This window comes from Oncorhynchus tshawytscha, linkage group LG25 (assembly GCF_018296145.1).
Source record: "Oncorhynchus tshawytscha isolate Ot180627B linkage group LG25, Otsh_v2.0, whole genome shotgun sequence".
Classification (NCBI taxonomy): domain Eukaryota; kingdom Metazoa; phylum Chordata; class Actinopteri; order Salmoniformes; family Salmonidae; genus Oncorhynchus; species Oncorhynchus tshawytscha.
Window position 1 is genome coordinate 19627984 of NC_056453.1, and position 13544 is coordinate 19641527.

Consider the following 13544-nt stretch of genomic DNA (forward strand, 5'->3'; position numbering starts at 1 on the left):
TTTGTCCTGTCAATGGTCTGTTCATTATTATACAGTATTTACAGAGGAACGGTGTGAGTCGTGTGTGGAGCCTGTCTGGTCTGGCAGCCTGTTCTGTTTCTGCGTGGTTTATCTTCACACACACTCATCATAATCACTTAATCCTCTGGTACAGAGGCCTCTTAACTATTCTGTTCCTACAGGGTCTGGATGTCACAAACAAACAAAGTCTGCTGAAAAGAGCAATGAGGAGTATGTGTGTATCTGCATCACAACGCAGTGCTAGCATTTTGTGAGGCGCGGCACCCAGACTCAGAGCCTATGATTACTTTCCAAAGATCAGAGAAATGAAATGGTACAAAATAAATTAGACTATTTTTGCTACCATATTACCGGGAAAGATGTTTTATTTTTCAATGGAATGATAAAACAAATCTAACATCAACAGTTGTTCAGTATTTTCATTTTTGGGGGGGGGCTGAGACAAAAAGAAAAGATTCTGTTTGAATCAAACACCTTATCTCGGTTTCAAAACTGTATATCTTAACTCACAGTCCAGTATGACGTTACAATATAACTGGCTGAATACCAGGGAATGTCCTGACTGTCAACCTGCTTGGGACGGAGAACAGGGCATAAACCTAATATTTCGTAAGTGTATGTTCACTTACATCAGACCAGTCAAGATTCAACACATCTTCAAACTATAAAAGGTTCTTTAAACGAAAATCTGTGCATTTAAAAGGTTGTTTAAAAGGCAGCACAAATCCATATAAAATATTAGTTACCAGTAAAAGTCTTCTCTGCAGTCCTTCTGACTATAGTGCAATAGCTATAACATAGAAACCCGACCCCTCTCTTACACAAGAGGTAGATAAAAACAGCGTGCATGATAAAATAAACAGTTAATAAACTAAGGGAAGCAACTTTTTTCAACAAACATCAACACAAATGTTACCATAGATAAGACACACTCAGGAAATAAATGTGTTGTTTCAGCTGGTATTCGTCTTGTCATTCACTAGGGAACTAGTGTTAATAAAGTAAGTATTTTTTATGCTATTAAATTTAACAAATTCAACAAAAGTGGCATCTACATTATGGTATCAAATGGTATGTTCCACAGACCTGAATCCAAATGTTACTGGAGGGACAGTAAGACACATTCAGGAAGAAAGACATACTTGTCTTCGTGCAAAATGGCACCCTATTCCTTATATAGTGCACTTCTAATGGCTAGGGCACTATATAGGGAATAGGGTGCCCCATCGTCTCTCCTAGACAAAGAGGAAGAGCTCCAGGTCTTTAGCATGGAGGTGTTGGGCCAGGTTCTGTATACGACACAGACGGACCTTTTCGGAGTCGCCCGCGTTGTACACCCTGAACACGTGATACCGCTCCTTCTCCCTCAGGGCAAAGTCCAGCTCGTTGGCCGAGAGGTGGATGAACGCTCTGTCCTTCTTCACCGTTGACTTCACCTCCACAAACACCTCTCTCACTACCATCCCTCGCTTCTTCTTCTCTTGTTTCTCCTCCCCTGACTCCCCCTCCTGAGTGAGGTTGAAAATGAGTTTGAAGTCATAGGGCTGGCCGCTCTCTCCGCACTGGTTGTACCAGGTGACCAGGCAGGGCCCCCCGGGGGCCTGGCTGTCTCTCCAGTGACAGAGGAAGGAGAAGACCAGCTTCTCGCCCCACTCCCCGATGGCCACTGTGTCCCTCTGATCATCAGAAAACAGCACCTACAGAACACACATAGAAATACACCTTTTAAAAAGGTGCACTTAGCAATATGACTTCCTGCTTATAGAAAGGACGAGCCTCTTACTGTGCTTATAAATCATCATATGTGTGTGATCAGTCACTCACCGTGGAAGGTCTCTGGCATTCAAGCTGCAGGTCCTCCAGGAGGGCCTGAGGATGCAGAGGTTTAGCCCAAACAGGTGAGTCCAGGGCCAGGGGAGGACGCTGGCTAGCCCCCTGGAAAACACTGGATACCACCCCCTCTGGAATGGTGGTACTGAAGCTGGGAAAGGGGGAAGGAGGTCAGTACAGCTGCATAATCACTTCACCCCCACCTACATGTACAGATTACCTCAACTAGCCTGTACCCCTGCACACTAACTCGGTACCGGTGCCCCCTGTATATAACCTCAATATTGTTGTTCTTATTGTTACTTTATTATTATTACTTTTTATTTTTGTCTACTTGGTAAATATCTTCTTAACTCTTCTTGAACTGCACAGTTGGTTAAGGGCTTAAAGTAAAGTAAGCATTTCACGGTAAAGTCTACACTTGTATTCGGCGCAAGTGACAAATAAAGTTTGATTTGATTAAAGCCGGGACGAGAGACTGAAAAATAGCTTCTATCTGAAGGCCATCAGACTGTTATAGTCACCACTAGCCGGCCTCCGCCCAGTACCCTGCCTTGAACTTAAATTACTGTTCATAGCCGGCTACAACCCGGTTACTCAACCCAGCACCTTAGATGCTGCTGCCTATGTACATAAACATGGAACACTGGTCACTAATAATGTTTACCTATCATTTACCCACTTCATATGAACACTATATATACAAAAGTATGTGGACGCGCCTTCAAATTAGTGGATTTGGCTATTTCAGCCACATCCGTTGCTGACAGGTGTATAAAATCGAGCGCACAGCCATGCAATCTCCGTAGACAAACATTGGCAGTAGAATGGGCCTTACTGAAGAGCTTAGTAACTTTCATCGTGGCACCGTCATAGGATGCCAACTTTCTAACAAGTCAGTTCGTCAAATTTCTGCCCTGCTAGAGCTGCCCCGTTCAACTGTAAGTGGAAACGTCTAGGAGCAACAACGGCTCAGCCGTGAAGTGGTAGGTCACACAAGCTCACAGAACGGGAACACAGAGTGCAGAAGCACGTAAAAATCATCTGTCCTAGGTTCCAAGACTCACTACCGAGTTCCATACTGCCTCTGGAAGCAACGTCAGTACAAGAACTGTTCGTCTGGAGCTTCATGAAATGGGTTTCCATGGCCGAGCAGCCACACACAAGCCAAAGATCACCATGCACAATGCAAACATCGTCTGGAGTGGTGTAAAGCTCGCCGCCATTGGACTCTGGAGCATTGGAAACGCGTTCTCTGGAGTGATGAATCACGCTTCACTATCTGGCAATCCGACGGACTAATCTGGGTTTGGCGGATGCCAGGAGAACGCTACCTTCCCCAACACATAGTGCCAACTGTAAAGTTTGGTGGACGAGGAATAATGGTCTGGGGCTGTTTTTCATGGTTCAGGCCCCTTAGAACTTGACTGGCCTGCACAGAGCCCTGACCTCAACCCCATCGAACACCTTTGGGATGAATTGGAACACCGACTGCGAGCCAGGTCTAACGTCCCAACATCAGTGCCCGACCTCACTGGAAGCAAGTCCCTTCAGAAATGTTCCAACATCTAGTGGAATGCCTTCCCAAAATAGTGGAGGCTGTTATAGCAGCAAAAGGGGGGACCAACTACATATGAAAGCCCATGATTTTGGAATGACGAACAAGACTCCACATACGTTTGGTCATGTAGTGTTGCAAGTAACATTTAAAAGATGCCATATAATGGACTACTGCAAAAAAACGAAATGATCAGAGTGTACAAGCTGCAGCCAGGGGATGGGTCTTACGGTTGCTGGTTGTGTCCACTGGTCTTGTCTGGTCTGTGCTGGTCTGGGCCTCTGGCAGTGTGCTGGCCAGACTCTCTACCTGCCACAGCTTTGTCTGCGTTCTGCTCTGCTTCCACTGCTACATCCTGACTGGGCTCTGTGTGTAGCAAAACAACCAGGAGAGGAGAGAATTGCAATACTGTTCCATACGGCTTACAAGCATATGATCAAAAAAATGTAGCAATCGACAAATCAACCAATCACCTAATCATATACCATCATAAACACCTAAATAAACTCCATAATAAGGAAAAAGAGGGTCTGACCTATGGTACCCAGGTGGCTGGGATGGTCCTCCACTGTGCCATTGCGGGGGCTCTGACTCTGGACACCCTCTCTCCCTGCATCCACCTCCCTCTCTGGGTCTCTCTCTCTGGGGCTGTGGTTGGAGATGGACCTGGGGCTATAGCTGGGGCTGTCTTTGGGTTCAGCCGGAGGGGGCCACATCTTCAACACCGCCTCCACTGGTCCTGCTGTCTGCTGGCGCTCTGAGAGGATACGATCATACAGGATTACGGGTACAAACTATATTCACACAGAAACACACACACAGAGACAACTCTCAGTACCTGTGCGACTGCCTGCTGTGTTGGAGAGGGAGGCGCGGGGAGGCCAACACATTAGGGTCTGCTCTCCATCCTCCTGCCCAGGACGGAACTCATCTTCTGGGGTTGAGACAACCGGTGATGCCACTGGAATTGGAGGAGAGGAGTTCTAACAAGGAATGTCTGCAGTTTACTTCCATATCTTCAGTCATTATATTTCGATGAGTGTAGTCACATTGGTCAGTGCAAGACACACTACCTGGTATTGGCTGTACAGGTAGTACAGCTTGAGGGACCTCCCATGCCTCCTCCTCACTGGGCAGTTCTCCTGGGCACTCCTTCTGAAGGAACCTCTTTAGAGCTGCATTGTCCGGCAGTGATGTCATCAGACCACTCAGGAAGTGCACCAGCTCCTTCCTGTGACTGCTCTCGAAGCTGAAGAGCTTCACCAGCTCTCTGAAGAAACACACAGTCAGGAGTTATTTACCAACACACACACATACCTACCTGCGCGCGCGCACACACACAAACATACACATGCGCGCGCACACCTGCAGATGTCGAGCCTGGCTGAGAGGTGGTCTTTCTGGATGTAGAGTTCCTTGTTGTCCTTCAGTAGACATATGACATCCTCCATCTCTACCACGGGATCCTCCTCATCACTCACAGACAGCAGGTACCGCGTGTACAACATACCTACCTGCACACAAACACAGGTTCTGAGGTGAGGTTCCTACCAGTTTAAAAGGTGTGGTTCTCAGCTAAAGTGAGGTTCTAATGTAAGGTTCTAAGGCTCTAATATGAGTTTCTCAGATTAGGTTCCACGGTAAGGTACTAATGTGTTCTAAGGTGAAGTTGTACTATACCTGTCCGTAGGTGAGCTGTCTGATGGTCTGCCTGATGTTGTTCTTCTTTAGTTCCCAGTAGAGTTCTTGCAGGTCCTCGTGGTGGTAGAGGAACCTCTGGATATAGGGAACCACAGACCGTACCAGGCACTGCATGGAGGGGCAGGGTCTGTAGTTCTCTGTCTGTGCCTCAGTACTGACACATTGGGACAGCAAGCGTACACCACAGATCTCCAGGAACAGAATCCTATCTTCCTCACTGAACCACCCCGCACTGACAGACCAACCTGGGGAGAGAGAGGGAGAGCGAGGAAAGGAGAGAGTGTCAGATATACAGATCCACAGCTTCTCCATGTACTTTCCCTATTAAGTCACAATATTGACGTTTGCAGCGTTATGTCCAGTACCTTGGGATGGTCCAGTCTTGGTCCTGGGTGCAGGCCTCTTCTCTGGGAGGGGCAGGTTGAGCAGACACACCTGTTTGTGGGCCTTAAAGATCTTCTCCAGCTCTTTGCTGTCTGGTATCATGGGTCTGTGGGCTAGAGTCACCCAGCTGTTGTCCTTAGTGGGGAACACCCTCTTATCCAGCAACATCCCTGAATATCGGAGGACAATAAGAATGTACATGTTACTAAAACCAGTCCAATAAGGAACTAAAGTGTGTGTGTGTGTGTTGTTCCTCACCCTTCAGTGTAGAACAGTATCTGGGGTTGATGCTTAGGTTGTGCTCCTGTTCTCCCTGTCCAGTTTTACACTTGTCAGCTGAAGAGAGACAGACATAGAGAGATCGTTATTTCGACAGGAAATAACAGACACAACAGAGAGTTATTCAGACTGGGTTCAGGTAGAAGGGCATTATATAACTTCCATGAAAGGACCGTGACTCAGGAGAGGGAGAAAGACTCACCCAGGCTGGCGTAGAGTTTGGACACATCTCGGAGTACATCTACAGTAGGTAGAGGACAGGAGTTACACACCAGCTCCAGTAGAACCACATACTGCAGCATGGATGGGATGAGCTCCACGGTTAACAACTACAGTAAGAAAACACAACACAGTGTTGTTTTAGAAAATATACTCAAAGGAGAAAGAAAAGCATCAAATTAGTGTGTCATCTAAACCCCCCCCCAACCGACGAACAATACATCTCTGTTTTGAAACATTTTGGTGATATGGTATACATTGAGTATACCAAACATTAGGAACTCCTGATATTGATTTGACCCCCCCCCCCTCCCCCCCCCTCTCAGAACAGCCTCAATTCGTCAGGGCATGGACTCTACAAGGTGTCGAAAGCGTTCCACAGGAATGTTGGCTCATGTTGACCCCAATGCTGCCCACTGTTGTGTCAAGTTGGCTGGATGTCCTTTGGGTGGTGGACCAGTCTCGATACACACGGGAAACTGTTGAGCTGAAAAACCCAGCAGCGTTGCAGTTCTAGACACAAACCGGTGCACCTGGCACCTACTACCATACCCTGTTCAAAGGCACTTAAATATTTTGCCTTGCCCATTCACACTCTGAATGGCACACATACACAATCCATGTCTCATTTGTCTCCAGGCTTAAAAATCCTGAAGTGGATTCACCTGGTCAGTCTGTCATGGAAAAATCAGGTGTTCTTAATGTTTTGTATACTAGTATTTCTAGTTGTCTAGTCAATATGAATCATCCAGAGTCTTGATATTACATACAGTCTATAAATAGACAACATGTACAATACTAAGAACCATGTCAGCTGAGAACTCTGGACAGTGAATTTATAAAATGATATAAAATCTGTAATCTGAAAATGAAAAAGGCACATATACAGTTCTTTGGTTGAAGTGCCATATATATTAAAAGGTATGACATATCAATAATCCCTGGGTTAAACCAGGAGTTTGAGTGGTTCCATACCCTTTTGAAGAGGTCCTTCATGTCATCCAGTTTGCTGTAGAAGGGGGCCAGGACTCTGGGTTCCTGTACCGTACTGTCAGCCCCGCGGGTCAGCTCCCGGTAGCGGACAAACATCTCGGTGGGGTCGCTCCAACACACCTCCTTCAGGTGGTAGAACCTACCGGAACACCAGTCTCCGTTCCTGGAGGGACACGACCAACACACACATGGGTTAGAGGTCAGGGCTGTGGTATACCTGTTGTAGTCGCTGAACATGGCTGGTGTGTTACATGGGAGGGGTTAGAGGTGAGAGGTCACGGGTTGGGGTTAGGGAGGTGACCTACCTGTTGTACTCTATGAAGACGGCCGGTGTGTGTTGGAACAGCTCCTTGAGGTTGGTCTGAGAACAGTTCTTGTGCAGGAAGGAGTACACACTGTGGACATGCTGCACAGTCGAGCTAAACTCTGACCCTTCCTCTTCCTGCTTCTCCTGCCCCTCTGGACCACTGGCTGAGGATGTTTTTACACACCACTTCTTCAGGTAGCCAATCAGCTCCTCCACATTGACGCTGTTCTTCATTCCTACAGAAAAAAGAGGAGCCGGATTAAGGACGCCTCTGTAATTTGTAGTTTTTGTTGTTGTAGTCCTTACACTCTGACACTTTCTTACCTAGAGTCTTGGTGAACTCGCTGGGGGTCATGTCAATATAGCTGACGTGAGTCCCCAGTAGATTGTGCACCTCAGGTGAGTACAGGTAGACTGAGTTAGGACACAGATACTCCGCCTTTCTCCCTCCCTCTGCACCTGCCTGCAGACAATAGGCCGGCACCCAGGGAAGGCAGGACAGGAAATGGAAAAAGGAGGACTTGGTGCTCTTGATTAGCCGGCCCTCGCTGTCAATCACCTGGGCTGTCAGATACTGAGAGTACCGGTCACTGATAAAAGTAAAAGGAGATAGAGAGAGTGAGAGATAGGGAGAGAGAAAGAACTAAATAAGTATGCCATAATCAGAATCGGAATGAATGAATCCAGTAGTTATTTAGAGGCAAACTGGATAATGTGAATTAACAAATGTTTGAAAGAGATGAGTGCAATGTGATAATGCTCAGTATCACATCCCAATATGACTCAGTAGACATGGATGGTATGAGAAGACCATCACTACTAGCTAAAGTAGCTTCAACTCCACAGGCCTACATTATCTACCAGCAGCATACCACCCTGCATCCCACTGCTGGCTTGCTTATGAAACTAAGCAGGGTTGATCCTGGTCAGTCCCTGGATGGGAGAACAGATGCTGCTGGAAGTGATGTTGGTGGGCCAGTAGGAAGCCCTCTTTCTTCTGGTCTAAAAAAGGACACTGCCCTGTCTAGGGTGCCGTCTTTCGGATGGGACATTAAACAGGTGTCCTGACTCTCAGAGGTCATTAAAGATCCAATGGCACTTATCGTATGAGTAGGGGTGTTTACCCCGGTGTCCTGGCTAAATTCCCAAGCTGTCCGTCATCCCCATCTTACAATTGGCTCATTCATCCCCTCCTCTCCCCTGTAACTATTCCCCAGGTTGTTGCTGTAAATGAGAACATGTTCTCAGTCAACTTACCTGGTCAAATAACGTTAAAAGAAATATATTAGAGTATTAAACCATGACAATTCAGTTCTGTCCAGTCCTTTAAATGTGCATGCAATTCTCTTCATTAAATAGAGCACTTCCACTTCCTACCCTGCTAACCTGGATTTTCAATTATTATAAGGAAGCACACAGACACAAGAATGAGGAGATAGGAGTGAGGATACAAGTGAGTAATCTTCAGATTGAGAACAAGACCAGATAGATCTCCCAAACATTAACTCCCCCAAACACAGCAGGGATTGGGCTGGATTAGGGCGTCTCGGTGGCAGACTGCAGGGATTATAATCTAGGAGTGTGGAGGCCTGTAAACCCAGCTCCTCAAAAGAGGACTCAATAATCCAGTGAGTTGTCGGGGGAGTGTGGGTTATCATATTGTATAAGAGTGTGTGAACATGTTTGTCATACTTTGGGTGAGTGCAGAGGTTTGTGTGTATGTATTTATTAGAGGTCGACCGATTATGATTTTTCAACGCCGATACAGATTATTGGAGGACCAAAAAAAGGCAGATACCGATTAAATCGGCCGATTTTCATATATATATTATATCTATAAATAATAATGACAATTACAACAATACTGAATGAACAATGAACACTTATTTAAACATAATATATTTAATAAATAAAATAAATTTTGTCTCAAATAAATCATGTTCAATTTGGTTTAAACAGTGCAAGAACACAGTGTTGGAGAAGAAAGTAAAAGTGCAATATGTGCCATGTAAAAAAGCTAACATTTAAGTTCCTCAGAACATGAGAACATATGAAAGCTGGTGGTTCCTTTTAACATGAGTCTTCAATATTCCCAGGTAAAACGTTTTAGGTTGTAGTTATTATAGGAATTAAGACGCATTGACTATTTCTATCTATACCATTTGTATTTCAAATACCTTTGACTATTGGACATTCTTATAGGCACTTTAGTATTCCCAGTCTAATCTCGGGAGTTGATAGGCTTGAAGTCATAAACAGCGCTGTGCTTCAAGCATTGCGAAGAGCTGCTGGCAAACGCAGGAAAGTGCTGTTTGAATGAATGCTTACGAGCCTACTGCTGCCTACCACTGCTCTATCAAATCATAGACTTAATTATAATATAATAAACACACAGAAATACGAGCCTTAGGTCATTAATATGGTAAAATCCGGAAACTATAATTTCAAAAACAAAACGTTTATTCTTTCAGTGAAATTTCGAACCGTTCAATATTTTATCAAACGGGTGGCATCCCTAAGTCTGAATATTGCTGTTACATTGCACAACCTTCAATGTTATGTCATAATTATGTACAATTCTGGCAAATTAATTACGGTCTTTGTTAGGAAGAAATGGTCTTCACACAGTTCGCAACGAGCCAGGCGGCCCAAACTGCTGCATATACCCTGACTCTGCTTGCACAGAACGCAAGAGAAATGACACAATTTCCCAAGTTAATATTGCCTGCTAACATTAATTTCTTTTAACTAAATATGCAGGGCTAAAAAAATACACTTGTGTATTGATTTTAAGAAAGGCATTGATGTTTATGGTTAGGTACATTGGTGCAACGATTGTGCTTTTTTCGCAAATGCGCTTTTGTTAAATCATCACCCGTTTGGCGAAGTTGAAGTAGGCTCTGATTCGATGATAAATTAACGGGCACCGCATTGATTATATTCAACGCAGGACAAGCTAGGTAACCTAGTAAAATTATCAACCATGTGCAGTTAACTAGTGATTATGTGAAGATTGATTGTTTTTATAAGATAAGTTTGAAGCTAGCTAGCAACTTACCTTGGCTCTTTGCAGCCACCAGGTCCTTTTGATTCTGCACTCACGTAACAGGTGGTCAGCCTGCCACGCAGTCTCCTTGTATATCGCAATGTAAGCGGCCATAATCGGCATCCAAAAAGGCAGATTACCGATTATTATGAAAACTTGAAATCAGCCTTTATTAATGAGCCATTAAATCGGTCGACCTCTAGTTTGTATATATGGTGTGTAGACAGTGGAGGAGAGGAGTTGGTTACCCAGTGTCCCAGTTGGTCTCCAGTAGCTCCAGCAGGGCTTGTCTCTGCTCCATGAGGACAGGGGCAGGCAGCTGCGCCGTGACCAGAGAGAGGAGCTCCTCGCAGGGGTAGTCATCCAGCACACACCCCTCCTCTGGTCCTCCGGCCCTGCCTGCTCTACATGGCCACAACTCACTCTCCACCGCCCAGGGACTGGAGGCCTGGGAGAGAGGGGAGGATGAAGGGAAGGGGGGGATGGTAAGGAGAGAGTAGAACAATGACAGGGGATAGAGGGAAAGAGGAAAAAGTCCATCTCAAATGTGTGGACCTGTGAGTGACTCGGCCAAAACATTGCATTAGTAGAAATCAAGACTCTTCTCAGGGCAGAATTTACACTGCAGGTTAGGATAATTAACATTGCCGGTTAGGAGAATTAGATTAAGGTTAGGGAAAGGGTTAGCTAAAATGCTAAAACTGTCCCCAACGCGAACATATCTAGCTACAACCAGGTCTGCCATGAGAACAGTCTGGGTTTTCACCCAGGTGAAAAGGTGAGGTGAAATCAAATCTTATTGGTCGCGTACACATATTTTGCAGATGTTATCGCAGGTGCAGTGAAATGCTTTTGTTTCTAGCTCCAACAGAGCAGTAATGCCTAACAATTCACATAAATCCACCCCACAAAAAAATATTAAGAATACTGTAAAAATGAGCCCCCCCAAAATAAAAAAAATACTGCAAAGTTCTCTAGGAGCTAGAGTCAGGTAGTCCATGTTTGTCGGTGCCATCTTGGTAGATAGTTGTGTTTGGGAGGCCGGGTTGTACTTAACACAACATAATTCAATTGATTTCAGACTTCACATAAGAGTGATGAAGCCTTCAAATAACTCAGTCGAATACCACTGACAATCCCTTTCCTCACCATGGTCTAAAATAGACCTTATTAATCCATCGCCGATGTGACATACCCCGGTCTTAAAGAGTTGTTCACCTCAGTCACCTCTGCGATAAGTATGGGAAGATTAGTCATGCCTGGGAAACAGTCCTATGTTATGTTGATCTCTAAGGCAGGGACGGGCTGGGACAAATGTATGACACCAAATCAGTTGCCCATCCCTGCTCGAGGACATTCATAAGAAGACTTCAGCCTTAGTCAATAGTCATTGCTGCTGATCATGATGGTATCCTATCCATATTATACTTTTGGCCAGAGCACTACGTGTGGAATCTGTTTATCATCCATAGGCTAATCTAGCCTTAGCCCTTAGCCAGTCAGTGTGTGTTTGTGAATGTGTTTCTCATATTTTGGGTGTGTGCAGACAGCGGAGGAGGGGAGTTGGTTACCCAGTGGATAGAGCATAAACAGTGTAATGTTTATGGTCTATCCTGTTGCCTAGTCATTTTATCCCTACCTATATGCACACATCTCTCTCTCTTTCCTAAGTAAGCATTTCACTGTTAGTCTACACCTGTTGCTTATTCAATTCAATTTGATTTGAAACAGGAACTCTGATGCACAAGTAAAAACCACACAGAGTTGATGGTGGATTCTAACCGTCTCAAAGTCACCAGTCAATACTGTGTCTGATAAAACAGATCAAAGCATTTTAACTTCTACATCCTCTGTTTATATGGGTCAAACATACATATGCCTGTTCCCGTCCTCCCTCCTCACCAGCTCTTTAGAAGTTAGAGTGCGTCTCTCTTTCCTAAGTATGAGTCTCTCTCTGACTCCCAGCCTGATGAACAGATCTCTCCATCCCTCCACGTCTCCATCTGTCTCCACATAACAACCACTCAGCAACACCCAGTCCACACCTGGAGAAAGGGAGAAAGAGAGAAAGGGAGAAAGAGAGAAAGAGAGAGAGAGATAATGAGTGATGTGTAGCTTTAGCTTATGGACTAATGTGATTGCAAATTCAGCCAAGCGAGGGAGCAGAAATTGAGGAAGAGTACAGAGAAAGAGTCTTGTGGTTAGGAACAGGATGAACAGAGGAAAGTGAGTGAGAAAGAAGTGGTTAGTCTCTCTCTTCTCTTTCCTTTAGAGGGAGGTCAAGCGTGCAGATCCACTCTGTTACATAACTAATGACACACACAGCTCCCCTCTTCACAGCATTTCATGCCTTCTTTACCCCTCACAATTGAGGCTGCTATACACACACGCACAAACTCTCTCACAAAGGGGGTTGCTAAACACACACACACACACACACACACACTCCAGTGCACTGTCCAAAATTTCACCAGACGACGTGGACCAAGCCATGTTTGTTCTGGGGACAGTCACAAAGGACAAGGTTTACTTCTGGGAACAATATCCCATTGTAGTTAGTCATGCAGTATTTGGGCCAGTTCAACAGTTCTCTACAAACAAGTCTCTACAAACACTTTCCTTAACTGCTAGCTGACTGGTATTTATTTATAAATGGTAACATTTTGAGAATTCTATAGTGATGACCTAATAATTACAGTGTGTGTGTACCTGGTAGTTTGTTGGGCAGGTCCATATTGCCGTAGTGTGTAGAGAAGTGTACTTTGTGGTCAGCAGGGAAGAGCAGTCCCCTTGTGGTCAGTACCGGTACTACAATGTCTGGGTGAGTGTACTCCTGAGGGGAGGAGTGCTGCTTGATGAACACGAGGTAGCTCACCACTGCCTCCACCGGCTTGGACTGGAGAAGAGAGAGAGCGAGAGAGCGAGACAGAGAGGGGGAGGGAGAGATGGAGAGAGAGGTCATGAGCAGATGAGCTCCTGCATTTTTCAGCATGTTTTAAATAAAAGAAACTTAGATTTTTTTGGCAGGGACACATTCAGGATGATACCCTCTACAACATAACCTTCACGCCATATCAAAACTCCAAACCTACAACCTGATTTTGGACGGAATTACCTTCATATCACCAAGGATTTTTATTCCCAAGCTAAACAGCAAATGCTCTGACAAACAAACAGAAACCTGAAAACACCACCCAACCTGGAAC

General features: G+C 45.1%; 1 protein-coding gene across 1 annotated transcript in view; it reads right to left on the minus strand.

Moving 5' to 3' along the window:
• Nucleotides 1-368: 368 nt before the first annotated feature.
• The window catches only part of wu:fj29h11, a 56119-nt gene continuing 42943 nt past the window's right edge, over nt 369-13544 (minus strand). The window contains exons 34-50 of the mRNA XM_042306090.1: nt 13048-13234; nt 12241-12383; nt 10587-10786; nt 7617-7882; nt 7291-7528; nt 6968-7148; nt 5976-6102; nt 5753-5830; nt 5476-5664; nt 5090-5355; nt 4775-4923; nt 4483-4679; nt 4248-4370; nt 3945-4166; nt 3640-3775; nt 1846-2002; nt 369-1718 (exon numbers count right to left, since the gene is read on the minus strand). Coding sequence (XP_042162024.1) covers nt 1257-1718; nt 1846-2002; nt 3640-3775; nt 3945-4166; nt 4248-4370; nt 4483-4679; nt 4775-4923; nt 5090-5355; nt 5476-5664; nt 5753-5830; nt 5976-6102; nt 6968-7148; nt 7291-7528; nt 7617-7882; nt 10587-10786; nt 12241-12383; nt 13048-13234 — 3321 coding nt within the window. The 3' untranslated portion in view covers nt 369-1256. The remainder of the gene's footprint in view (nt 1719-1845; nt 2003-3639; nt 3776-3944; nt 4167-4247; nt 4371-4482; nt 4680-4774; nt 4924-5089; nt 5356-5475; nt 5665-5752; nt 5831-5975; nt 6103-6967; nt 7149-7290; nt 7529-7616; nt 7883-10586; nt 10787-12240; nt 12384-13047; nt 13235-13544) is intronic.